Here is a 25,521-nt window from a genome sequence, read left to right as displayed (position 1 = left end):
GTTGGCAAGGGCAGAACTGGAGACACAGCATAGGGTGATTGTCTAACTAACCCTGCCTAGCGGAAGACTAATCCTAGCCTGCGCTGGAGTGCCGCTTATCTATAAGTGGATACAATAAGAAGCAATAGGAATTTATTTCTCACAGTTTTTTGTGTTTTAGTCCTAGGCCACCATTCAATTGCCCCAGAAGCTCAATGTTCTCTATAATTTCATTCTCTCCTCCTTTGCAGCATATGTTCATCAATCATATATATGGAAGGTCCGCAGGGCTATTTATGGTAAAGCCTAATTTATTAACCAATAGACCAAAGTTAAAACAAGTGCGAAGACACTTCATCTGATCCATTTTGGACACATCATATCCTATTGGTCCAAGAGAGATCAGTTCAAAACAGTATTATTGTGTAAATTCCCTACTACCCCCACTACAGTCTCTATTGTCAACCGGTTTCAGTGGTAATAATTCCTTGCAACCACTTTCTTCAGGACAGTCTCAGTATTTAATAAAAGGGTAATATACTCACTAGTCTCTTGTTTTTATACGCACGTGCAATATTTCTTACCACACCACAAATCGAGAGTATAGATGGAGACTGCAATCGAGGCCCTGATCTTCTATCCCATGATGGATTAAAAGGGCTCAGGGTAAAGCTTCAGGTATGTACTTCACCATATGACCAGTTTACCTGCAGATAAGCTGTTGCTCCGCGTGCTCGGGAGTCCTCCAAGCTCCTTCCTGTCTGACGTGAGTGCAGAAAAGTAAATGATACACGCTCTGGGCCTGTAAACAAAACTTTGTGGAAGTATATTTAGAATATCCTATAATCTATAATTGTGCAAGACATATTTTCCTCTAACAGCAACCCATTGGAATTAATTCTGTGGGTTTCCAGAGAAAATTATATCTGGGTTTGTGAGTGCGATGTACAGAGGTGCAGGGATGTATACATTTTGTGACCTGTGAAAACCATAGTCCATATAAAAGATATAGCGAATGTATATATTTATGGATGTTTTGTGCAAATTGAGATGAAAACATTAGCCAGACAATAGCAAACACACTGTGTACAATCTGCCTGTATTTATGTGGAATACTGTGGGTGGCTTCCCACCAGTGAAAGTTAGGGTACCACCTTACATTTCTTCATTAAAATAAAAAAAAAATCAAATCGCATAATCAGATACACAATTGTTTGTGTTTCTTGTCCCAGATTTTAGGGTGGGGTTGTCTTGATAGGAGGTAATGGAACAAGGCTATTGCTCCATAAAAAGAATCAATTGAAAAAAATTAAATACATTTCATGGATACAAGTCATTGCACACCCCTGGTTTGTGCTGCATAGTTCTACTTTCGGTACAGTAGCTATGCAGTGACATTAATGAAGGGTTGCCCAAGTCGCATTGTAAAAAGGATCAATGTGTTTTTATTGGTTCGTCAGACCTGTCAGTTTCCATATCAGAGACTTCTGTTGGCAACATTGATCCAAACACAAGAGACCCTCAAAATCACCCATTCCCGACATCCTCGGTAACCAATCTACTGAGAAAGACATACACGTGCCTTGCGGACAGGACCCAGTCCTGTTCATTTCATGAGAACTCCTCTGCACCAGAATGTCTGCAAACTGAATTGTGATGTTAATGTTTTGGTTGTGATCAACGGGCAATCTACATTTACACCTGCAATGGTCTCAGAGACATGGGTGTGCTGTGTCATCACTTTTCCAGAACTGCAACAGAAAAGACAGACTGACAACTTCAGATTTTCTCTTCTGACGGGCCATTGGCAGCTCTTTTGCTCCAGTGTTTGGCACCTATTCATAATGTGTGAATCTCTACAGACTGTGTACAGAGAAAAGGCCTGTTGCCAGAACCCAGATCCCCTCTGTTGCCAGAGAGCATATCCGTATTGACCAGGATAGACTAGAGGACACCAGGATGTGACTAAGTGCCAAACACCAAAATGCCACAATATCCATTTTCGTACCACTTTTTTATTATGGAAATGCAGCTTTGCAACCACATGTTTTCTGCTATTCCAATCGGGTTTTATTAGAATGATATAGCACTTGGGAACATATATACAGCCCAGCAGTCCTGCTCCGGGGCACAGGAATGAAACAGTGTACTGCCCCTGCGTGCTCAGGTACGCTGGGATGAAGGCGATCCACACACTGACAAACACCAGCATACTGAAGGTGATCGGCTTGGCCTCATGAAGCTTCCAGGGAGATTCCTGGAGAGAAAGGCCACGATGAAGCTGATGGTGGCGAGAAGACCCATCCCAGCTTGCAGTAGAAGAAGATGGCGTCTCCCTCATTACATTCAATGATGATCTTCTCATTGTTAGAAGTCATGTTTAGTTCTGGAATTAATGAATGGAGCTCGCCATCTGTGGTATTGAGGCAACAGGAGAATGCAGGCCTGGACACAAGGAGGCCAGCTGTGGCAGAGAGATCTGCTTCACAAGTGTAGTGATCTTTTAACCATTCCATTAGGACCACTCGTTCCATTTCTCTTTCTCTCTCTGTCAACTGTATCCTTGTCTCCCCTGTTCAACATGTCTGACCATTCGTATGATGAACAGTATTTATATCCACTGGAATGTTCAATCCATAAAATGATTAGTTGCCAGTATTGTGAGCCATAATACAAGACATCATTTCAGGAATCATATGGCTCAGTCGACATTGAATTTCCTGCGCCTCTTCCCCAACCCACCTGCGTTCTACCTAATAATAGTCACTATCATCATCATTCTTTTTTCTTACTGGCAAATTGTGATTTTCCCACTAAATGTTGCTTGGTGTTCCTTTCTGGCCTCACCAGAATGATATAACACTTGGGAAGGAATATGCAGACGAGCAGCCCAGCGCTGGAGCACAGGATGGCAAACACCTCCACGGCCACCATGTACTTCCCGCGCGTGCTCAGGTACGCGGGGATGAAGGAGATCCACACACTGACAAACACCAGCATACTGAAGGTGATCAGCTTGGCCTCGTTGAAGCTTCCAGGGAGATTCCTGGAGAGAAAGGCCAGGATGAAGCTGACGGTGGCGAGGAGGCCCATGTATCCCAGCATGCAATAGAAGAAGATGGTGTCCCCTTCATTACATGCAAAGATGACCTTCTCATTGTAGGACTTGAAGTCAATTTCTGGGAAAGGAGGAGAAGTCATTATCCAAACAGCGCAGATAAGTACTTGGACCAGAGAACAGAAAAAGACTACACAGCGTGGTATTTTTGACCCCAGATACTTCCGTGTAGAGCTGCTTGGATTCTTTGCTTTGAAGGCAACAACAACTATGATGGTTTTAGCCAGAACAGCAGAGACACTGATGGAAAAAATCACCCCAAAGACAGTCTGCCGAAGCATGCAGGTGAGCTTCCTGGGATGGCCGATGAATATGAAGGAGCAGAGGAAGCAGAGCATGAGGGAGAGGAGGAGAAAGGAACTGAGCCCTCGGTTGCTGGCTTTGACGATGGCAGTGTCTCGGTGCTTGATGAAGATACACAAGATGGAAGCAGCCAGTAATGCCACAAGGCTGGCAGCGATGGCAAGGATTAAGCCAAGAGGCTCTTCATAGGAGAGGAAATCAATCAACTTCTTGACACATTGGTCATGTCTCTCATTGGACCATTCCATAACTGGGCATTTCAGGCATGTAACTGCATCTACAAAGAAAAAGACAGGGAAATGTTACATAAGTGGCTTTTGTGATATCCTCTGGCAATATTGCGTCTTGTTCCTATGCAATAAAGATCACAGGCTGATTGTCATGGTGTACTTCAGCTTTACTCTGCATACATTTGAAATGACAATTATGCTAAGTGACTTTTGCACAGCATTCCATTGTGTCATATTATAAAGGCCTCCTTATACCACTTACCATCTCAAACACAGGACATGGAGACTTATAGGCAAGGATAGCTTTCTGGGTGAGAAACAGGTCTTCTATGGGAATAAAATAAGCATTCACACCTGGAGTTTCCGAAGTGCTCCAAACCAAATATCATTTTCAGAGCACTTTTAGAAACTGAACGTTATATTAACTACAATAAAGCAAAGATTTGCCTGCATCACTGTTATGAATTTCTCATAATTAGTCAGCTATTTCATCACTTATAAGTGCGACTGGGATATATCCAGAGATAAAAGTAAACATTATTTTAGCTGGCTCACCGGTTAGCATACTTCGTTACCCCCAAAGTGCCTTCATACTTCCAGACCTGAAGATGTAGACACCCTTCCCAGAAGCCACTGTGCCACTTTTGCAGGAAAACATGATGTATGTGTAATAGCTAAATGGTAGTACCATTAATCTGGGGAAAATGTTCTATGCACAACAAATTCCACAATCTGACTTCCAAAAGGAGCTGAGGTGAGTAGAAGTCCAAGTAAAGAAGAGTCCCAAAGGACACAGGGAATCTGGGGGCTGGGAGCATTTTTCCCTAATGCCAGCTGCTCTGTATACTCCCCAAAGGCCCTGTGATGGGAAGCAAGTACATTTCTCTTTTGCATTTATTTATTCAGGCAGTTCTGCTGTCATTTTAAACATCAATAATGTACAGAGGATAAAGTATAAAAGGACGGAGGCAGTCTTGTCGTGACGATGTGGGGTGTGTTTCTCACTCTCAGCCTGCGCCACCGAAATTAGAAAATATACGTCACAGGTCATTGTGATTTATTATAATGTATTTTCAAAGTGTCAGCCGACACGTGTTTCGACCTACTAAGGTCTTCTTCAGGACTGATACATGGTCAGAGTATTGAAATAAGGCCCATATGTACAATATGTGATAGTAACAGAAAACTATTTCCAACAGATTGATATAGAATTGGCAGATGCAAAGTAATCAGTGGGGTATGCAAGTCCCCAGAAGTCATTTGCAAAACAAAATGGACATACAGACATTCAGTAATGATAAGTATAGAGTAATGCCATCAATAGAAATTTGTGGTGATGATGACCTGGCTTGTGGTTAAGTCTGTTGATGGAGGGATAGGTCAAACAGGAAACATAACCAGGGACATTACCACGGGGGAAGACATAAATCAGATGAACATCCAGGGCTTACTGCCATTATCTATTTTCATGAAATATACATATTGACATGTTTATATACTGAAATGATTTAAGGGTTGTTATGGCTGTAAGGTGAAGTGGTGGGGTGGAGGTTGGAGATATTCACTCTCTAGCTAGAAGGTAGTTTTAGAGTCAGGTTTTGAAGAGTCCCAATGTTCGGCTTGTTTTGATTGGAGCTGAAGCAGGAGGAGGCAGAGGGAGGAGAGGGAACATATAGTTTAAGCAGAGTAGAGGTCCTCAGTGGGAGGGAGAGTAAAGAGAGAGTCGGTCAGCAACCTATTGATGGGGCCTGAACATTGATAGATTTGAAGACACGTAGTAGTAATCATTAGAGTGAGCGATAGTGCACAGGGAGATATCAAGCATTGCGTGTGTAGCTGTAAGTGGGGGAAGTTCCAGATAGTTCATAGAGCGAGGGATTAAGTAATCAAGCATGGTGTCTGTAGTGCGAGGTGGGGGAAGTTCAGGTAGGTCATAGAGGGAGGGATTAAGAATGGAAAGTCATCAAGCATGGTGTCTGTACGTGGAGGTGGGGGATGTTTTGAGTTGGTTACAGAGTGTGATGGTAGCGCACTGGAGACCTATGTTCAGCGTGTAGAAAAAGTAGGAGTAGGCTAGAGCCGTAGTTAAGTTTGCTGAGTACTAGGGTAGTAATTAGAGTCGTGGCTGTTTGATGGGTGAGTTGGGGGTGAATGTTCCTTATATTTAGGACATTGATCTAGGGCATGGTGGCCATGATACACTGACAGAGTGTAGGATCACTGTTGAAGAGAACCTCTTTTTGCAAGCATTGGGTAATGGAGCGAGGAGGTTACTCACAAGATGATCAGTGATGGGAGAGTGGGCTTGGAACTGGAAGAACATAGAAAGATAACTTCAACTTTGGAAGAGTTTAACATCCGGCAGAATATAGCCATCTGATGTGGGATAGCTGTGAGAGAACTGGTAATGTATTCTGGGATATGTAGGGTGACGGTGGTAAAGAAGAACATTATTTGAGTGTCAACAGCAAAGGGTCCGTTTTGAAAGGCAACGGTTTGGATAAGTTTACCTAGTGAAGAGGGTGACGAAGAGTGGTCCTAGAAGAGATCCCTGGGGAATGCCCACTGTAAGAGGAGTGGGAAAGGAGGGGTCAATATTCCATGAGATGGATAAGGAATGGTTAGACAGGGAGGAGGCAATGCAGTCATATGGATATTTCCCATCTGTGAAAGGTACAGTGAGCAAAAGGCATGTGCTGCAAACTCTCACCTCAGAACAGGTTATCATGCCATGTTCTCTCTGGAGAGGAGCGCCTGCTACCTTTTGTGAAATATGTGTAAGGAACTTGGGGTTGGTCACCCTAAACTACCTGGGGGCAACCAGACGTGGTCTCCCTGCTCACTCTGCTCAGAGAGGCACAGCTTCACCTCACTGATGAGGCCAAACAAGGCTGTAACACGTGTATGGGGTTGCTGTCGGTACTCTTGTTCAGAGAGGAATTGCCATAGCATTTCGGTGCTGGACTGCCCATGTGGGCGGGACAAAGACTGATATGCAAATGGATATTTCCCATCTGTGAAAGGTACAGTGAGCAAAAGGCATGTGCTGCAAACTCTCACCTCAGAACAGGTTATCATGCCATGTTCTCTCTGGAGAGGAGCGCCTGCTACCTTTTGTGAAATATGGTCCTAGAAGAGATCCCTGGTGAATACCCACTGTAAGAGGAGTGGGAAAGGAGGAGTCAATATTCCATGAGATGGATAAGGAATGGTTAGACAGGGAGGAGGCAATGCAGTCAAGGGCATTAATCATAATAATTCCGCATTTATATAGCGCTACGAACCGCTGCTGATTATTACCCACAGTGTGTGGTGCTCATTTATCGACCTCGGAAGGATGAAAGTCTGAGTTTGGCCCCGCCGGGGTTTGAACCTGCGTTAGCAGGCTCTGCACAGATGTCAAAGCGAGCGCTCTATGCTCTACTCGCTGTGCCACTTGACCGCACAGCATTGACCTACATTGTCCTTGAATTCAAGGATAGAGAGCGTCTGACTCAGGGGTGGCTTGTCACTAGGGGCTGTAGAGCCCTGACCCTTCAGCACTGAGAGAGCAGGCAATACACAAACAGCATAGGCTGAGTAGTGTGGGTTCACTTTGCTTCTCTTACCAGATCCCTACCTAAGTAATAAATCACAGACAACTTATATGTATGGAAAAGTTGTAGGCAGTAGGCATTTTATTTTCTTACAGAAAATACAACACAACAAAATAATTACACTGCCATATGCTTTTGGGCACATTGTGTCCAGTTCCGAAGTTGCCCAAGGCTCCTCCTGAGTCCTTGTTATCCCTGAGCCTTCATTCCTGGGCATATGCCGCCTACGACGTGTCTTGGACCGTGTACCGAAAGAGTACTCGGCGTTCCTTCTTCTGCCTGCTCCTTCTTTTCTTGGACCGTGTACCGAAAGAGTACTCGGCGTTCTTACTTCTGCCCGCTCCTTCTTTTTTGGACCGTGTACCGAGAGAGTACTCGGCGTACCGGCTCCTGTCTGCACCCCTCTTCTTCCATTATTCTTGTAGGGTGGGTTGGGTGGCAAACGTTTTTCCTTCCCCTTCTCCAGGCACTAAGAGCCTACCCGAGAGAGGTGAGCTCTTACCTGGTTTGTGTCGCCTCTCCTTTTCCAGGCTTACTTATACCCCCCCGGCCTTTTGTTCTTTCCTGGGGGTGGCCGGGTTACCCCCCTGACCCCTTGCTGTTACATTTCGCACCTTCCCAGGTGTTGTTTCCTGCCCTTCCTGGGCTTTTGTTTCTTGTGGCGCCATTCGGACGCCCCTCCCTAAGCTGTCGCGCCGTTTTCCCCCACCCTGCGCCTAAACTCCCAGACCCTCTATCGTCCCGCATTTCATGCGGCCCGGGGCCTCGGTTATAAGCTGAGTAGTGTGGGTTCACTTTGCTTCTCTTACCAGATCCCTACCTAAGTAATACATCACAGACAACTTATGTGTATGGAAAAGTTGTAGGCCGTAGGCATTTTATTTTCTTCCAGAGAATACAACACAACAAAATAATTACACTGCCATATGCTTTTGGGCACATTGTGTCCAGTTCCGAAGTTGCCCAAGGCTCCTCCTGAGTCCTTGTTATCCCTGAGCCTTCGTTCCTGGGCACATGCCGCCACACCTGAGCGGGTGTTCCTTACGCTTGCTGAGGTCCCCCCCAAAAGCACCTTACCTACAACCCCGTTCCTGGAGTGCCCTAAAAATGTTGTTGGAAAAAACCCCCATGCCTTTCTTTGATAGGTGCACCCCATCCTGGTGAAACATGTCCGGATTTTTCCGGTGTAAGCCATGTCTTATGAAATGCAGCCCTGTGCTCTTGCAGTACTTTTCTACTGATTTATTTAGTTTCTTTCTGGCTATTTCAATTGCGTGCCTCTTCTGTGCCCCATACCAGACCCTTCTTGGTATTATCTCGGTTTTCCACCAGCTGCGGGCTATGCTATGCAGCGACTCGCAGATGTTCCTTTGTAATTTACCCCTGCTTGTGCTCACCCGGTCGTTCCCCCCGAGATGTATAACCAGGTACTCGGGGGGGGGGGGGTCCCTGAAACCTATCAGGTCCGACAGCCTGTCGTGGATGTCCTTTCAGTGCATCCCCGGGAGGCCCCACCAGGACGTAATTGTGTTCCTGAAATGTAGTCCTTGCTTCATCTCTTCCAGCCACCTGCCTGCCCGGGTCACGAAAGAGTGCCCCACTATCCATGCCGATTTGTATGGTCCGGCCTCTGTGGAAACGGGGGAGATAAGTGTCATATCAGTTCCTCCTTATGTATTTTTTAAAACATTGCGACTTCCATCCCCCAATTCTTCTCACCCCTTTTGCTCTCAGGCCCCCCACCCACGCAGAGGTTGCTGCCCCTATCCTGAAAGAGTGTGTCCCAAATTTGGCTGGATCCCATCCTGCTTTCACCACCGCCTGTTTCAATACTGCCTGAAACTGGTACCTGCTGAGTGCGCTGCCATCCCTATGAATGAATAACTGTCCGTCGACCTTTGGTCGCCGATCTAGAAATTCTTGGGTGATGCATTTGAGATCTATTGCTCTCCCCTTCCCCGTTTGGTCTGTCTTAGCTTTCCTTAGCATTATAGACATCCCCTTGATACCCATACTAACGTCTTTCCTTGCCAGGCCGTCTTCTGCCCCCGTATTCCTGGCCACCAGTTCTCCTATTCTGAAAGCTCCATAGTATGCTAGCGCAAATGCTGCCCTGAACAGCGCGGTTTCGTACATGCTGCTGCATGTGTCTTGCAGCACTTTTAACAGAATTATCAATTTCCCAAAATTTACCGGCCTTCTGCCATCTGGTTTCTTCCCCTCTAACTTCGCCCATCCCCTCATCGCGTATTTTATCTTAGCGCTGTCAGTCGGGTCCGGTATGCCCGCCACTTTTGTGGTATATGCCACCGCCGCCAGGTGCGCTGCTGCCCAGCTTTTCTTTTTCCCTTTGGCAAATGCCCCTTCGAGAAATTCACAAATTTTTTCCGTTTAAATTTTTTTCACCTTTTTTCCACCTGTTTCCACCAACACATCTTTTACATGCTTTTCGTACTGCTTACCCGTTTTGTACGTCAGGGCATTTCTGGTCAGCTTGTCGATGACCCTTTCTTTTCTCCATTCTTCTCCCACTTCTTTTGAGTCTACCTTGTGGCCAACCGTGCTTTCCTTTCTAGTGCCTCCAACGGGACCCATGCCTTCCGCGGCGTGGGCGTTCTTTCCTTGTCGGAGTCCGGTCTCAGCTCCCTGAATTTCTCCAACTGAAAGCGAGAGATTGCATCAGCCACCACATTTTCTTCCCCAGCGATATGCCTCGCCTTTATGCATGTATTCATTTTTAGGCTTTCCAGTGTGATTGCCCTCATTAATTCCAATACTATTATGCATGACGCACTTCCTTTGTTTAACACGTGCACCACCGCCATGTTATCTGACCATACTGCCAACTCCTTGTTCCCTAGCTCTTCCCCCATGCGCATAACGCGACCCATATCGGGAAGAGCTCCAGGAGCGTTATGTTCTTTGTCCATTCTGGCACTTGCCACTGTTTTGGCCACTTGCCTGCACACCATTTTGTTCCCAGTATTGCACCAAAACCAAAGCCACCTGCTGCATCGGTGAACAACACCCTTTTACCTTCCTCGTTCACCGGTGAGCGCCATATTACCGCCCCCTTGAAGTTTTTCAGAAATTCTGCCCACACTTCCAGATCTCTCTTGATTCCTCCCCCTAGCCTGACTCTGTGGTGCCCTTTGGTAGCACCTATCGTTTTCAGCTCAATACTTCTCTGGAACACCTTCCCCTGCGGTATGACTCTTCCTGCGAAGTTCAGTTTTCCTGCCAGCGCTTGCAATTCTCTCACTGTTGCTTTGTTTCTTCCTTGTAGTTCCTTTATTGTCTTCAGCAGCTCTGTCACCTTGTCCTCCGGGATCCGACACCTTCCCTTGTTTGAGTCAATTTCTATACCTGGGAATTGGATAATATGCGTTGAGCCCATCGTTTTCTCCTCTGCCAGAGGAAAGCCCCACTCGCTTGTTATTTCCACGAATTTGTCCAGGGTTGCCCTGCATAGCTCCGAACCTTTGGGGCCAACGAATAAGAAATCGTCCAGGTAATGCACCATCATGGACTCCCTCATCTCCTGTGTTACTGCCCATTGTAAAAATGAACTTACCCTCTCGAAATATGCGCATGAGATGGCGCACCCCATCGGAGGCATTTGTCGATGAAGTATTCCCCCTCCCAATGCATGCATAACCATCTTTGTGAACTGCTGTTGACTGGCAACAGGCGAAATGCCGATTTAATGTCTGCTTTCGCCATCCATGCCCCTTCCCCTGCCTTTCTGACCAGTTCCACCGCCTCCTCGAAGTCTGAATATGATACTGTTGCCTCGCTCTGGGCGATGCCGTCGTTCACCGAGGCCCCCTGGGGGTGGTATAAGTGGTGTATCAGCCTGTATTCCCCTTTGTCTTTTTTCGGCACCAGCCCTAGTGGTGAACATATAAATTCCTCGAATGGTAAGGCTGTGAAAGGGCCCTCTACCCTCCCCAGTTCTACTTCTTTCCTGATCTTACTGGTCACTATCTCCCTGTTTTCGCTTGCTGATTTTAGATTCCTAGGAATGTGTTGCGCTCCCTGCCCGGTAAACGGGATGTTAAAACCTTCTCTAAAGCCTTGTCTGATTTGTTCTGCCGCTTCTTGGTCGGGGTATTTCTGGAGCCACCTTTCCATCCTCTCGATTTTTACCGGCGTGGCCCCTTTCCCGCCCCAGTTCTTATTTCCATGTCTCATCGCTTCTGCCGCTTGGAGCTGCGGCCCTTGTGCACTTGGAGCTGCTGTGGTCACCCTTACATCTCTCGCACTTGTGGCTGAACTTGCACTTCCATCCCCAGGTACAGGGTACCCCCTTTTCAAAGCTCCTGCATTGACCTGGTTCTGCTCGTGCTGTCCCCATGCTCCCACTGCCCCCCCTCCCTGTGTTGTCGGGGGCAGGCTGCTCTGCCACCCTCTCTGTGACCCGTAATTTCTGCTCCGAAAACTCTGGTCTCTATTTCTGTCATAGCTGGATTCATACTTTCTGCTACTGGAACTATAATCCGTTTTGTAATCATTCTGCCAGTACTGCCTCCTCTGCTGTCCCCCTGTGCTCCGCTCCTTGGAATCCCATTTCTCCTTTAGCATGTTAAATATGTAGAGGTTAAAGTTTTCTTCATCCCAGTCCATATCTGGAAAGCAGTCCATCTCCTTTCTGAACTTGTGGTCATTCTCTAGCCATGCATCCTCTCCAAATGCTGCGTGGACCTTCAGCACCCTCTGTTGATACGCAACTAATGCTACCCCGTCTTCCGGGAATTTTTGTAATATAATTGTAGACATTATGGTGAAGGCTGTCATCCAGTTTTAGTAAGCTTTTCTCATCCTCCTTCATGTCCTCTAGGGCCACATTCATCCCCCTCTTTTGACAATCTAACAATGTAAAGATATCGATCAATTCCTTCCTCCATATTTTTTCCTTTACTTCGTCATTTATGTACCAAGCCATCGCTTTCATCGACCAGCCCTGTGCGGCTTTACCCATGGTTGGCCTGCCATATTTCGTCATGAGTGGCCCCTCAGTTTCTGCCGTTGCCACCGTCGGTGCTGCCCCCGGTGGTGTGGCCCCCGCCCCTATGTTTGGCCCTGCCGAAACACCTTGTGGTGTCGGGATCATTGGTGCTCCTTGCGGCACCGGGACTACTGGTGCCCCTTGTGGTGCCGGGACCGGGGGTTTCCCTGGGCTCTGCTGGTGCCCCCTGTGGTGCAGGGACCGGGGCTTCTCTGGGTTCTGCCCCTGCCTCCCCTGCCCCTCTCTGTCTTTCCATGCTCACCACTCCTCTCCATTTTACCCAAGCCCTTAGATGATCCCTTTCTTCGTCATCACTGCTTGATTCATCTGATGAACTCCCCTGCTGCTCCTCCCTGGATTTCTTCCCCCATCTGCTCTTCTTGTCATTGGTTCTGGGCGACTTACCCGAAACCGTGATGCAATTTTTTAACATTTTTACTATTTTATTCCCCACATTATTATTCACAGTACCTTTCTTTTTATCTTTTTTCTTTCTCTTGGTCGGTGCGTCTGTCCCTCTGATCTCTTCGACTCCGCTCTTCACCTTTTCTGTCCTTGCGGTACCTCGTCTTCTCCTTCACTGCTGCTGGGCTCTATGAACAGCAGAGGTGACATTGCCTTTGCTCTTTCTTCTTTCTGCATTACTTCCAGCACCCATTGTGCCCCATACTCCTTCTCCGCCTTTCTCGCCCATTCTGAGAACTCTTGGGACCTTTTCGCTCTTCCTTCCGCCATCCTTCTCGTCTGAATTCTGTCGGTCACGCTTCTCGTTTGACCACGGCGAAAGTCCTTTGTTCGTTCGCAGCTGGTACTTCTGGGTTGCTCCTGCTCCGGCATCGTTGTAGCCACTGTGATCAGAATGAAATCTAGAGAGGTAGAAAAATGCGTGAGCCCGCAAGAGCAAACGTTTTTCCTTCCCCTTCTCCAGGCACTAAGAGCCTACCCGAGAGAGGTGAGCTCTTACCTGGTCTGTGCCGCCTCTCCTTTTCCAGGCTTACGTATACCCCCCCGGCCTTTTGTTCCTTCCTGGGGGCGGCCGGGTTACCCCCCTGACCCCTTGCTGTTACATTTTGCACCTTCCCAGGTGCTGTTTCCTGCCCTTCCTGGGCTTTTGTTTCTTGTGGCGCCATTCGGACGCCCCTCCCTACGCTTTCGCGCCATTTTTCCCAACCCCGCGCCTAAACTCCCAGACCCTCTATCGTCCTGCATTTCATGCGGCCCGGGGACTGGGTCAAAGCACTTTCAGTTTGTTTACGCTAGTAACTTTGTATAGTGCTGCATCTTTTCTGTGCATATCTGCTGGGAGAGCAGTTACTGCTTGCACCCATCACACATGCATCCCACCTGCACAGTCCCCCTGTGCCACCAAGTTCAACAGGGTAACAGGCCAGTTATTAAATGTGAGCCTGGGTGCTCAACGTCAGATCCCTCAAGTTACCAGAACAGTGTTGGTGGTCTATCCCTGTCCAGCCCAGCACTAGAAACCTTGGGACTTTAGCGAGAGGTGAAGTCAGGTCCCTACATGCTTGCAAGGTTGGAGGGGAAGCGGCTTGGAAAATAAGAGCCGGATTGCTTCATTAAGAAGGCGAGCTGGGTGTCCGAGTGAGGAGGGGTGGGGAGTTGATCTGTGCTGGAAGGGTGACAACTGCAACCACTTAGAACCTTTTGTTGTCATTTCATCGGTGGGGAGTGCTAGGCGTGTCTGCGTGTAAAGTATGGCATATGGCATATGTGTGCAAGGAAAAAAGACACACTCTTCAGATACAGGAGGGATATCCCTGCAGTGAAGCCAGCAAACGGATACCCCAAAGACTTGTGTTAGTCCATGCCCTCTGAAGCTAAGGCACAGGGGTAAGGCAGTTAATACATTGCATTTAACAAAACTCTTCCTGTTACAGCAGATAACCTTTTTGACTCATATTTCAGAACATTAATACGAACAACACAGGCCTGGCATGCAATAAGTTCAAAAGAAAGAATGATCCATTTCTTACATAAAGTACTTCTAATACATAAGGAAGGATCAAAGCACATCATCATCAAATAAGTAATCCTCTATTAAAAAGATTTTTGTTATTGCTCCTGTTCAATTAATAACATCATTGGCAACAAAAGAAGATTACAGCTTCAAATAGTCCCCACACTCGAGGTAAAAGGCTAATCTAATTTCAAACATCTTAAAAAGCCAATAACAGCAAGAACTGTGCTGGTAGTACGACCAGCTAAGCAAATTGACCATACCAAATCCCCCTGATCTCTCATGAGATTGCGTTCACATTTTCTTAAATAATTCCTTCTTGAGACCTGAACAGCCTTACAAGAAACCAATAGATGCGAAGGGTTTCGTTTTAGCTGTCCATGTTACAAAAGGGGCGGATTGCTCACTCTGCCGGGAGCAGACCATATCTCGCCAGGATCTGTTTTGTCAGAATCAAATTCCAACGAAAACGCAGAAAGAGATGCCTGGTATACTTATTTGGGTAAATAGCCAACTATGTAGAATACAGTCCCTGCCTTCTTGGGTTCTCCCTGTAAATGACTCAAGAAAGAATACAAATGCATAGACTCAGTGGTTTTAATCCAGTCCCAGTCAAATAAGAGGTTTTTTAAAACTCTGACCGCATTGTAAACAAGTTTAATAGATGAGCTGCCCAAATTGGTACGGAGATCAAGACAGGATTTTTTTATGTCGCTTTGCCAAACACTGCCATTCACCGCAAGTATCAACTTAAAGTCAACAAACAGTCTGCAGTCAGACACAGAATCTTGCCTAAGAGTGATTGAAGCTTCCAATGAGCCCTAGTCCTCAATGAAACAATACCCAACTCGTATCTGATAGCATGAATGGGAACAGTATTGAAAAGTTGTAAAACTCTACTCCAGATCAAAGCCTCAAGAATGGGTCAATAATCTAACATGGACAAATAATAGGTATCGATCCCATATAGCAATTTAGGGACAATTTTCCCTTCATAATATCGGATCGCAGGTTGAGTCGTGAATTTTGCCAGATCTCAAATTCACCTTCTCTATCTGGTTTGCCATTGCGAAGCCTGTTTTTTATACCAAGTTGTTTCTTTGATGGACTAGGTCTAGAGGTTACCAACAATCCCAAATATATCGTGCATAATTTGTGTTTTTGAGAGGTTAATCTACAAAGAATGTTTTCTGACAAAGGCTGAAAATGCATTAATCAGGAGTTGGAGGCCCACAGGTGTACAATCAAAAACAAGGAAATCCGCGTGGGCCAACCAGAATGGTCTCAGGTGATGATGTTTTGGGGAATTAAAGGCTGCAGGTTTCAAATACTTGCCAATATCCACTACACATAAGTTAAACAAACAAGGAGCCAATATGCAACCTTGCCTCACACCCCGATGAGTTGGGATGTTAAGGGATAATTTGCCAGAATGATTCAACCATACTTGAATATTCAAATCTGTATACAAGCCAATGATTAGCCTTTGGAGACCCACAGGAATACCTCTGAAAAGAGCTTGGACCACAACAAGTTGCGCTCCGCCGCAGTAAGGTCAACTGAGGCGATGTATATTGACCCATATTTCCCTACCCAAGCTAGTTGTCGAATGCAATTCAACAGGAGACCATTCAGGGAAGTTCCCATATTTCTCCTAAATCCCGTCTGCCTCTTTAAAATGTACCAGACTCAACTACCCAAAGCTCGAGATACGTTAAAAGCATAGAAGCAAAGACTTTACTGTCTGCATCTAACATGGCAATGGGTCTGTAGTCTGAATGGCAGATCGCAGATCTTTTTTATATATAGGTATTATATATACTGTAGACCAAGTGGCAGGAAAGGATTTAGAGTTTGTTATTCTTGAACAAGTAGGATAATGACAGGGCCCATGCTGTAGAGTCAGATTTAAATAGAAAATGTAATAACCTGTTTGCAGCAGGGGCCCTAGAGGTGCTGATTTTAGTGATCACATCCAGCACCTCCTCATAACCAAATTCAAGATAGGAATCCGTTTGATTCTCAACTTCTTGTGCTAATTTGAAATTGACCCCTATAGGTTGTGCATATAGTGATCGAAAATGGACCACCCAGTCATCCTCAATTACTGCATTGATTTGGTTGCTGGAGGTAGAGGAATCTACGATATTGATTAGACGCCAAAAGGCATGAGCATTTATACTACCTATAGTATGCAACATAGCCTCAGCATTCTCCTGGTATCTCCTGGCTCGACTCTGGCAAAGCCAATCCTTGTACGACTGACATATAATTTTACTCCTCTGGGCCTTAATCACAAGGGTTAAATCATTCCTTTTCTGTAAAAGCTGAAGTGCCTTTCTCATTTGTCCTTTTCGGGTAGCCCCGTCTTGACTCGCCTTACCCCCTCCGTTATTCCTCACTGCCTATCTGCCGTCCGGTCCTGGTGTACTTCCAGTGATCGATGCATCAATGCCAGCAAGACTGAGATCCTTCCTATTGGGACTCTTGCTCCCTCTTTCTTCCCTTCACGCTGGCCATCTTCTATGGGCTCTCCCCATTCTCCTTCATCTAAAGCCAGAAACCTTGGAGTCATCTTTGACACCCACACCCAATATATATATTTTTCAACCCCCCACGCAAAGAATTTAATTCGTTTTTTGGCAAAAAAAACCGCGTTAAATAACCCAGCGAAACATCCTGTGATGAAAGAACGTCGTACCCTTTTCACCTCCTCCTTCCCTTCCTCCCCCCTCTGATAAATCCGACAGCTGCTGAGATTGGGGGTCAGAGCCATTATGCCTGTGACCCCCCTCCCCACCCTCCGCTACTCCCAGTATGCCTGTGACCCCCCACCCCGCCCTCCGCTACTCCTAGTATGCCTGTGACCCCCTTCCCACCCTCCCCTAGTCCCAGTATGCCTGTAACCTCCCTCCCCACCCTCCGCTAGTCCCAGTATGCATGTAACCCCCTTCCCCACCCTCCGCTACTCCCAGTATGCATAATGACCCTCCTATATGTATACTACCCTCCTCGCCCCTACCCAGTAAGTATGTTAGCTGCCCATAATTGCATGAAGACTTGCAGCGCGTCACTGCCCGCAGATTTTTTAACTATAGTATGCACTTGCCACCCCGCATATGGCAGCTGGCCCCATGCTATTCTATGTTAATCTCCTCTGTGCATACCTGTGTTACGTGCCTCCTATGTATAATTATGCCTGGCACCACACACTTACCCTTCATTACGACTTTACACATATGGGTCGCTGCCGCCATGCAACTTATGGCTGACACCTTGTATGTGTTCACTATTATGACCAGGCAATTGCTTGTAGCTGCCGCCATACAAGACATGGCAGGCACCCAGCTTTCACCCACCTACTTGACAACGTAAACTATGTGATGCTACCATGAAAGATGTGTTTGTATCGTACAGTCTGCCTCTATAACCATGCATTCTATGCCATGCACTTTTTAATATTCACGAAGCAACATCTTTGTATGCCTGCTATTGCACTTATGTAACCAAGTAAGCCTTCTTAACAGTGCCACGATGCCCCAGGGCAGTGGGCGCTTTACAAATTCAAATAAATAAATAAATACATGTGTGTAATCTGTTATGGGCCCTGCTAGCATCGGAGCCCCGAGTTAATTGTGTAGTCCACACACAACACAAGGACTGCGAGCCGCACCATCGGCCCTTTTATGAGACAGTTACACATGATCACAGCCATCCCTGTGGTAAGGTGCTGCAATCACTTTTGACCAGTATCATGTGACCTGGCACGAGTCCTTGCACAGTGCTCTAGTCACAAAATAATCATGCATGGTAGATCCTTGTTTAATGCTTTTATTGAAATGTGTCAGGCAGGATTCTGCAATACAAAGCTGTGTTCCTTATAATTTTATTTATTCGTTTATATTTACATTTAAATTGCACACTGAACGTTGCCCCCGTAGCGGAAAATGTGAAATTGATGATAGAAACAGCAGGGACTGGTCCATACGGGAGAAAATTCACAGTACGGGTAGACAGTTTAAGTCACCCAGAAAGGGAAGAAGACTATGCCTGGGTGGTGGTCCCTTTAAATGCGAGGACAGGTGGCGCAACATGAAGGGGGTCCCACGTGTGGTGTGTGTAGACAGGTTGCCTTGATATCTTGGAATTGAAGGGGATTTTCACACTGTTTCAGACTGACAGTGTGGACCTCTTAAATTATGATTTGTTCTTACTCCAAGAGTGCTGGTTGTCGGAGGCAACCGTGATTGATGGCTACTTTGTTGTTCTTACTCCTGCTACTAGAGGTGACAGAAGGCGTTGGTAGGAAAGATTTCATAATTGTAGGTAATTTTCCTTCCATGTGGCAACCCCCAAACTTTTTGCTGTTGTTTTACACCCTGATCTAGACTTTGCCAGTGAAGCGCAGCCTTCCGCCACACTGCTCTGGGCTTTCGCTCCATTCTTACGGGGAAACTGACATGCCCTTAAGACATTCAGTACCGGGAGACTTGTTTCCCTTAGTCCTTTCCTCATGTTACAGCTTTTGAGCAACATGAAACAAGAGTGCACCGTAACTTATATTACCACGCTCTTGGGTCTCTAGTCATTCCAATGACCCTAGAAACTCTTGCTGGACTTATCATGAAATGTGCAAGTGTGTCACGGATGGGACTGGTGGCAGCTATCGTTTCTTTGTGTTTCGAACCCCTTTTTACCATGTTAACCGTGCTTCCCACGTTTAGCCCTAATGGGTGGCCTGGCCTCCAAAATGGCCATGCCACGAGGTTCTTTGTCCTGTCCGCTGACCGTCTTGCCCCTTCACCTTCCCCCAGGTCGAGCCAACCTGGGGCAGTCCTTATTTGGTCATGCACTTTCCCACGAAACACAAAGCTTTCGCGGGCTTCTGCATGCCTTGTGTGTGCCTCCAGGATGTGGGCTGGGATGTCTGTTCCCAATACACATCCTGGGTGCCAGAGAGTCGAGAGTGTCTTGAATGCCTGGGACCACCGTGGTCCGTGATAGGTCCACATATGGTGTGAGTGTTTTGTGAGCAGATCTCCCATTGGGCCCTCTCCGTTTTGGCGCGAAGGGAACTCTGGATAAGAGGAGGCTGGAAACACCACTGTACTGGTGCTTCAACGCTTTAGAATAGTGGCAACAACTATTCTCGGCATCTTCACCAAGTCCTGTATGTAAGCCTTTGGAAGCGTCCCTGGGCCATCCAGTGGACTGACCAGCCTACAGAGGAAGCTTTCTCTGTCACCGCCGTCTGGCTTACTGCTAAACCTGTGTCCTCGGCACTCTCACACAATTCGTAAACTTGGCATTCCCAGGTCTGAAGTGAGACGTTTGCTTTGGGACCGGAATACCTGCGGTTGCCGAGTTGCCCTGCTGTGGTAACAAACCTGTGCATGTTCGCTGCATGTGGGACACCCTCGACCCTGACTCCTGCTGTCGCGGAATCTACACAGCGTCGAGACATCCTGCTGATCGCATCTGAACCTGCCAGTACCGAAACGGAACCGGAGAAGTCTGGGTCTGCCTGCATCGGGGACCGGTGAGTAGTCAATACCCTAAAGTGAAGGCCGCGCTTGAGTTGCGGGGAACTGTTCATCATTGTTTTGTTCACCTCTCTGAACTGCCTGATCTCCCTGAAGAGACTCTCCTTTGCCCATTGGCACCCTCGTGTGCAGGTACTTTTGAGCATAAGGCTCCACTCTTCATAGGGCTCGGACTTCCTTCTAGTTAGGTGGCCTCTGATGTCGAACTGGGTCTAACGATTACTTGCACTGCCTGTTTTCCTCCCCATCTAGGTGGTCTGCATATTTCATGCTTCTAACTCTTTAGAATCCTTGGTCTTGTATATATATTGTATTGCTTGTGATGTGTTGGTTTATTGGAGTTTTACTGTGATTCTTTACTATGGTCGATGTTACAAAGGCCTTGTAATAAATATGTCTATATTTTTAATATAACACCTGTCTGGAGTAATTTGTAAGCACCCTTGCTTTGTGTGCTCATGCAGGCTTTCAGTCACCCTCACCCCTCTTGAGACCTAGTCTTGACCGCCGCCATCGCTACCCTGATTGGTCTGGCTTGTCCAGAGGTTAGCCTGTTCCAAGAAACTAGGCTGGCCTTCTGAACCTCTGCCCCTCCAGGACAGAGTTCATAAATCCATCTTAACAGGCGCCCCACGGCAGGACAGTTGACGGGTGTATGTAAGAAGGTCTGGGTAGAGGTAGAGTGCTTGGCCAATCCAAATCCCTTTGTCAAGGGAATCAAACTTCTTTGGAATGAAGAAAGTTTCCTGAGTAGAACCGACACCTGGGTAATAAATATTTACTGGAAAAACATAAAAATTACCCAGCCAGACTTATTGGAATCAGTCGAAGAGATCCTGTTTAGTTGGATTGGAAGAGGTCTAAATTCTATCATTATATGTGGAGACCTGAACAATAGGTGTTTTGGACTGGCCAGCGGGTAAAAGTATCTCTGGGCCCGAAAAGATAAGTCAAGGTGGGGGCAGGCCTGGGGGATCTCATGGAGGAATGGGGATTACTAATCCGCAATGGGAACATTAAGGGCGAGAAAGTGCCTCACCACACTTAGGTGAGGGGTGCTCAAAGTAACACTCCCAGACTATGTCTATGTTTCGGAGGATATCTACCCAGAGTTTGAGTCACTGTCCATGGTGGAAACTTCGGTGAGCGACCATCTGCCACTCAGAATTGCATGGACAATTCCCTCCAGTAAGCAGAACATAGGAGGTTAGGCCTTTGACTTAAAGGTGAATGTGGGCGGAAAGTAAATAAGATGGAATTAGTACAAAATGAGGGCTTTTAACAGAATGTTGGTCTCTGGGGAATTCAACTGCCATTTTAGGGAAGGTTTTAATGGAAAGGTCATGCAAGCAATTTGGGAGCAGATTTATAATCGGTTGCCAAAAAGGAAAACGGCAAAATGATACATAGGCATACATTTGACCGGGTCATTTTACTTAAAAAGAGAGAGCTACGAAACTCCCTTAAGGTGACAGGCCAAGAAGATAGGATGACTAGGATGTGTCTGAAGGCATCTTATAAGGCTTGGCTATGAGACTAAGGCCACCTAATGACCCTGAAGGACACCCATAAAATGTTAGATGTTATGGCTAGTAACAACTCGCATGACTTCTGGAACCTAATTAAAGATAATGACAAGGTTTAAAGAGGGTCCCAAATAGAAACATGGAGGACCCACTTCACTGAGATTTACAAATCAGCTGGTGATATTGAACAAGAGTGGATTGGGGACATGAAAAAATGGCAGACTGAGGGTTAACTTGGGACTTTGATGATTAGCTTTATTTAATATCCAGGAGCAAAACATCTATGGCTATATACTCAGGAAGAAAGACGTGCCAGTGTCTTGGCTAACAGCAATTGTTGCCCTGATATTTAAAAAGGGCTCTAGCTTAACTACCTCAAAATATAGGCCGATTTCCCTGCTGGAGTGTCCAGCCACGATCTTCACAGGCCTAGTTTCTAAGAGACCTGCGAAACTGGGCAAATGAGAATAGAAGAATGGATATCTTCCAAACAGGGTTTTGTGGGGGAGTGGGGACGGAGGTGAATGGTTTCATGCTGGAACTGTTAAAGAAGGGGTGATGAAAAACAACAAACTGCTCTATGCTGCCTTCATAGATTTCTCTATGGCTTTCGATACTGTCCCGAGGAACATGTTATGGGCCAAACTGGATACATGGGGTTGTCCTCCTGCTCTACTGGGGACCCTGATAGCTCTACATACGGACACCACTATGTGTGACAGCTTAGACAGTGAGGTTAGACTATCTGCTCCAATTAATTCGGCAAGAGGCTTGAAGCAGGGTTGCTTATTGGCCCCGATCCTATTCCTCCTTTTTTGTCTGATTTGGGTGAAGCCTTCCGGGACACCACATTTTTTGCTCCAAAATGAAATGCCTGATTGATCAATTATTTACTGCATGCTGATGATGTCACTCTGATGGACCACACGCCAATAGGGTTGCAGCGTCAGTTGAATGCTTTGGAGGTATACACGAAGAAGAATTTAACGATAAGTGTCCCCAAATCGAAAAAATGTAATTCTACAAAAGGGTCCTGGAAAGGCAGGAGGACAATTCAAGTGGTCCATTGGTGGGACACCCGTAGAGAAAGTGGACTACTTTGTGTATTTGGGTTTCCTAATCTTCCCAAAAGAAAACAGAGCTCGGAGGATCACTGTAAAAAAACAAAATATCACAGTGCTGGTCGCTGAGGCAGTTTGCCTCTATTTGAAATTTGGGTACTTCTCGATAATTCCCATACGAGAGATTTACTGTAAATAGGTGGTTCCGGCGGTGACCTACAGTGCTGATATGAAATGTTTTGCCCCCAAAGGCCAATGGTGTAAGCTTGAGGGGGCATTCTGGAGGAAAGTTTTAAGGTTGTACCAGTTCTAAGGTACGAACTGGGTCTGGTGTTGTTGGAAGCATTGGTAGAATGGAAAAAATCGAAACTTCCTACAAAAGATCAATTTGGCGAAAGAGGGATCAACCTGGGGGATGTTATAGTGTGGGCTTGAGTCTAAGTCTCTGGCCGGTCTCACAGAATGGCACTGCCAGTGTCTGGAAATACTAAGTGCCGTCGACTCCTCAGTCGAGTACCTATTAATCAATTCCATGAAAGTAACAAAGAGAGTATGGGAGGCTGAATGGATTGACACAATTGATCGTGTCAGGAAGTACCATTTATTCACGGAGCTGCGATAGATGCCAGACCCTACAATACATTGCCATACTACTTGAAAAAATGTGTCTGGGGCAATACTGGTGTAGCCAGTGTTTACGCCTTCGCCTGAATTCGCTCCCTACTTATGAAATTGTGGGTGCTCGAGGTGGAGTATGTCGTAATTTAAGATGGTGTAGGTTCTGTAAAAGGGAAAACTCTATAGAAACATTACAACACTTGTTGGTAAATTGCCCAAAATTGACCAGGATTCGGCAGACAAATTTTTCGCACCTTTTAAAGGATTTTAATGTCAGGTTCAATTTTTGGGCCAGGAGGAGGCATGTGGGACTAAGAAACGTTAGTATGCATGTATTTGAGTTAAGGAACTACAATTCCCAGCAGCATTGGGAGGGAACTGTAGTCCTCACATGTGCGCACTTCCCCAGCTGATTCTAATTACTGGGTCTATTTACACGCCGGCCGCCCATGCCCAGGTGCGGATTATTGAAGGGATAGGAACGGGCAGCCACGGCGACATGCAGGAAGCTTTCTGGTAACTTCTCCGATGCTGGTGGACTGTTGGCTACATTCCTGGGCCGTGGGTGGTGAGCTTGGAGGCAGGAGGCTTCTGAGGCGGCACGGCTTACACGGCTCTGCTTTCACATAAGCACAGTGAAACTGCAGCACAGGCTGCGGCAGTGAGGAGACGCTGCTGGGTATTTAAACCACATCATCTCTTCTGGTCCGGGTGGTCCCGCCGGGAACTCGGATAACAAGATAAGTACATGCATACCCTATAAATTGATGTTACTGTCTGCCTAATTGCAACTGAAGCCTGATAATGATCTGGGAAAACTGCTGTGGATACACTTGCCATTCATGAAAGGGGCCCAGGCCATTTGTGTTGATTTCAAGGACGTAGCAATACTGATGTGTTCACGTTTATGCTTTTGAGTCTTTCTAAGAAATGCTTCTACGTTAACTGTGTGTTGCTTTGCTTGCCCTAAAGGCCATGAGTATGTTTTCTTCATGTAGGGTGACACCCTTGTTTGTTCCATTTGCTATCTTCAATGTTAGTTTGTGCATTCATATTTCCATTAAGCTGTTTGCAGTTAAGACACTGCTACATGTCTGAAAGGTTATAGTATGATGTGTTGGGTTAGAGGTTTATGGTAAGAGTGAGGAGTCAGGCAGGCCAGGAGGCAGGATTTAAGGTTTATGCATATGTATGTTTTCTCCTAATTTCCCCCATACCCATACAACTAAGTTTACCCTTTACCTCTTTCTGGTTTCCCTCATCTCTCCCTCCCGATCCAAAACCTCTCCCTAATCCCTCTTCCCGCAATTGGCTGCCACGTGGTTTCCTGTTATGTCTGACATCAGGTACTCGTGCCAACCACGGTGGGAGGGTCGAATCTATTCGGCTTATGTGGTTCAGGGGAGAGTGTCGATACTCTTACCCTCTGGGATTCTAACATAATAATACGCTCCCAAGTGGGTTATATTTTCTACCCACGCCAAATGGAGACAAATCCTCCCGCTTTAGCTGATATGCTAAAGGCGTTACATCATGCTAGGCAGGAATACATTGCATTGAAAGCCCAGGTGCAGGGATTAGTCGCAGAAGGTACCCCGTTAGAGGGGGAGAATGCAGGTCCTTCTGGGGGGGCAGCAGGGAGCAGGTCTCCTGCAGTAATTGTGCAACCGCCTAGTAACGTTCCCTTGGAGGCACCAGAAAGGTTAGCTGGAGACCCTAGGAAGTACATGATGTTTTTGAAACAGTGCATGTTACATTTTCTGTGTAAGCCGGCGGCTTTTGAAACCGTTCATGCCAGAACCACTTTTGTAATCTCCTATTTGACTAGAGATGCTGCTGCATGGGCCGTGCAGTTGGTTCAAAAAGATGATCCTGTGTTATATAATTGGGATGGGTTTTTGTCTGAGTTTGGGCGATTGTTTGACAGAAGGGAGGTGTCACTGGCTCAGGACAAAGAACTACTGGCATTACGTCAGGGACCACAGGATTTAGTGTCCTATGTGACACAGTTCAATTGATTGGTAGTTGAGACAGATTGGCCAGAGACAAAGCAGACCGTATTGTTTTACCAGGGGTTGAGGGAGGAATTGAAAGACGCCATTGCAAAAGTGGAGCCTCAACCAACTACAGGTAGGGCCAAGATCAATTTAGCCTTACGGATGGATCATCATAGGAATGAATGCAAGGGTCAGAGGAAAAAACCTGAGGCAGTACCTTTTGCAGGGTTGTACAAAGGGCAGTTAGGATGGAGTGGAGAAGGTGAGCCCGTGCAAATTGGAAGTGTAAGAGGGTCATTGTTGCCAGGAGAGAAAGAACAGCGTAAGCCAAACAATCTGTGTCTATATTGCGGGCATTCCGGACATTATATTCGCACCTGTCCTAACACGCCAAAAAAGGGAACACAGGGTGAACGAAGTAAGGGAGAGGCGGGAAAAGGATTGGGCCGGCTGTTAGGGAGAATTCTCAAGAATGTGCTAATTTCCCTTACCTTTTGAGACCCCCAGAACTTTGCTGGATTTCTAGGATTTTATTTTTTACCTGGGAAGAGTGTGAGCCTTTTT

General features: G+C 46.4%; 1 protein-coding gene across 1 annotated transcript in view; it reads right to left on the bottom strand.

Moving 5' to 3' along the window:
• Positions 1-2,754: 2,754 nt before the first annotated feature.
• LOC138528230 (extracellular calcium-sensing receptor-like) overlaps positions 2,755-25,521 on the bottom strand; it is a 119,250-nt gene continuing 96,483 nt past the window's right edge. The window contains exon 6 of the mRNA XM_069639687.1: positions 2,755-3,677. Within this exon, the coding sequence (XP_069495788.1) occupies positions 2,755-3,677 (923 nt within the window). The remainder of the gene's footprint in view (positions 3,678-25,521) is intronic.

Source organism: Ambystoma mexicanum, chromosome 7q (genome assembly GCF_040938575.1).
Source record: "Ambystoma mexicanum isolate Mex_15411 chromosome 7q, UKY_AmexF1_1, whole genome shotgun sequence".
Classification (NCBI taxonomy): Eukaryota; Metazoa; Chordata; class Amphibia; order Caudata; family Ambystomatidae; genus Ambystoma; species Ambystoma mexicanum.
The sequence above is the reverse complement of the archived record's forward strand: the minus strand, read 5'-3'. Positions and strand labels throughout refer to the sequence as shown.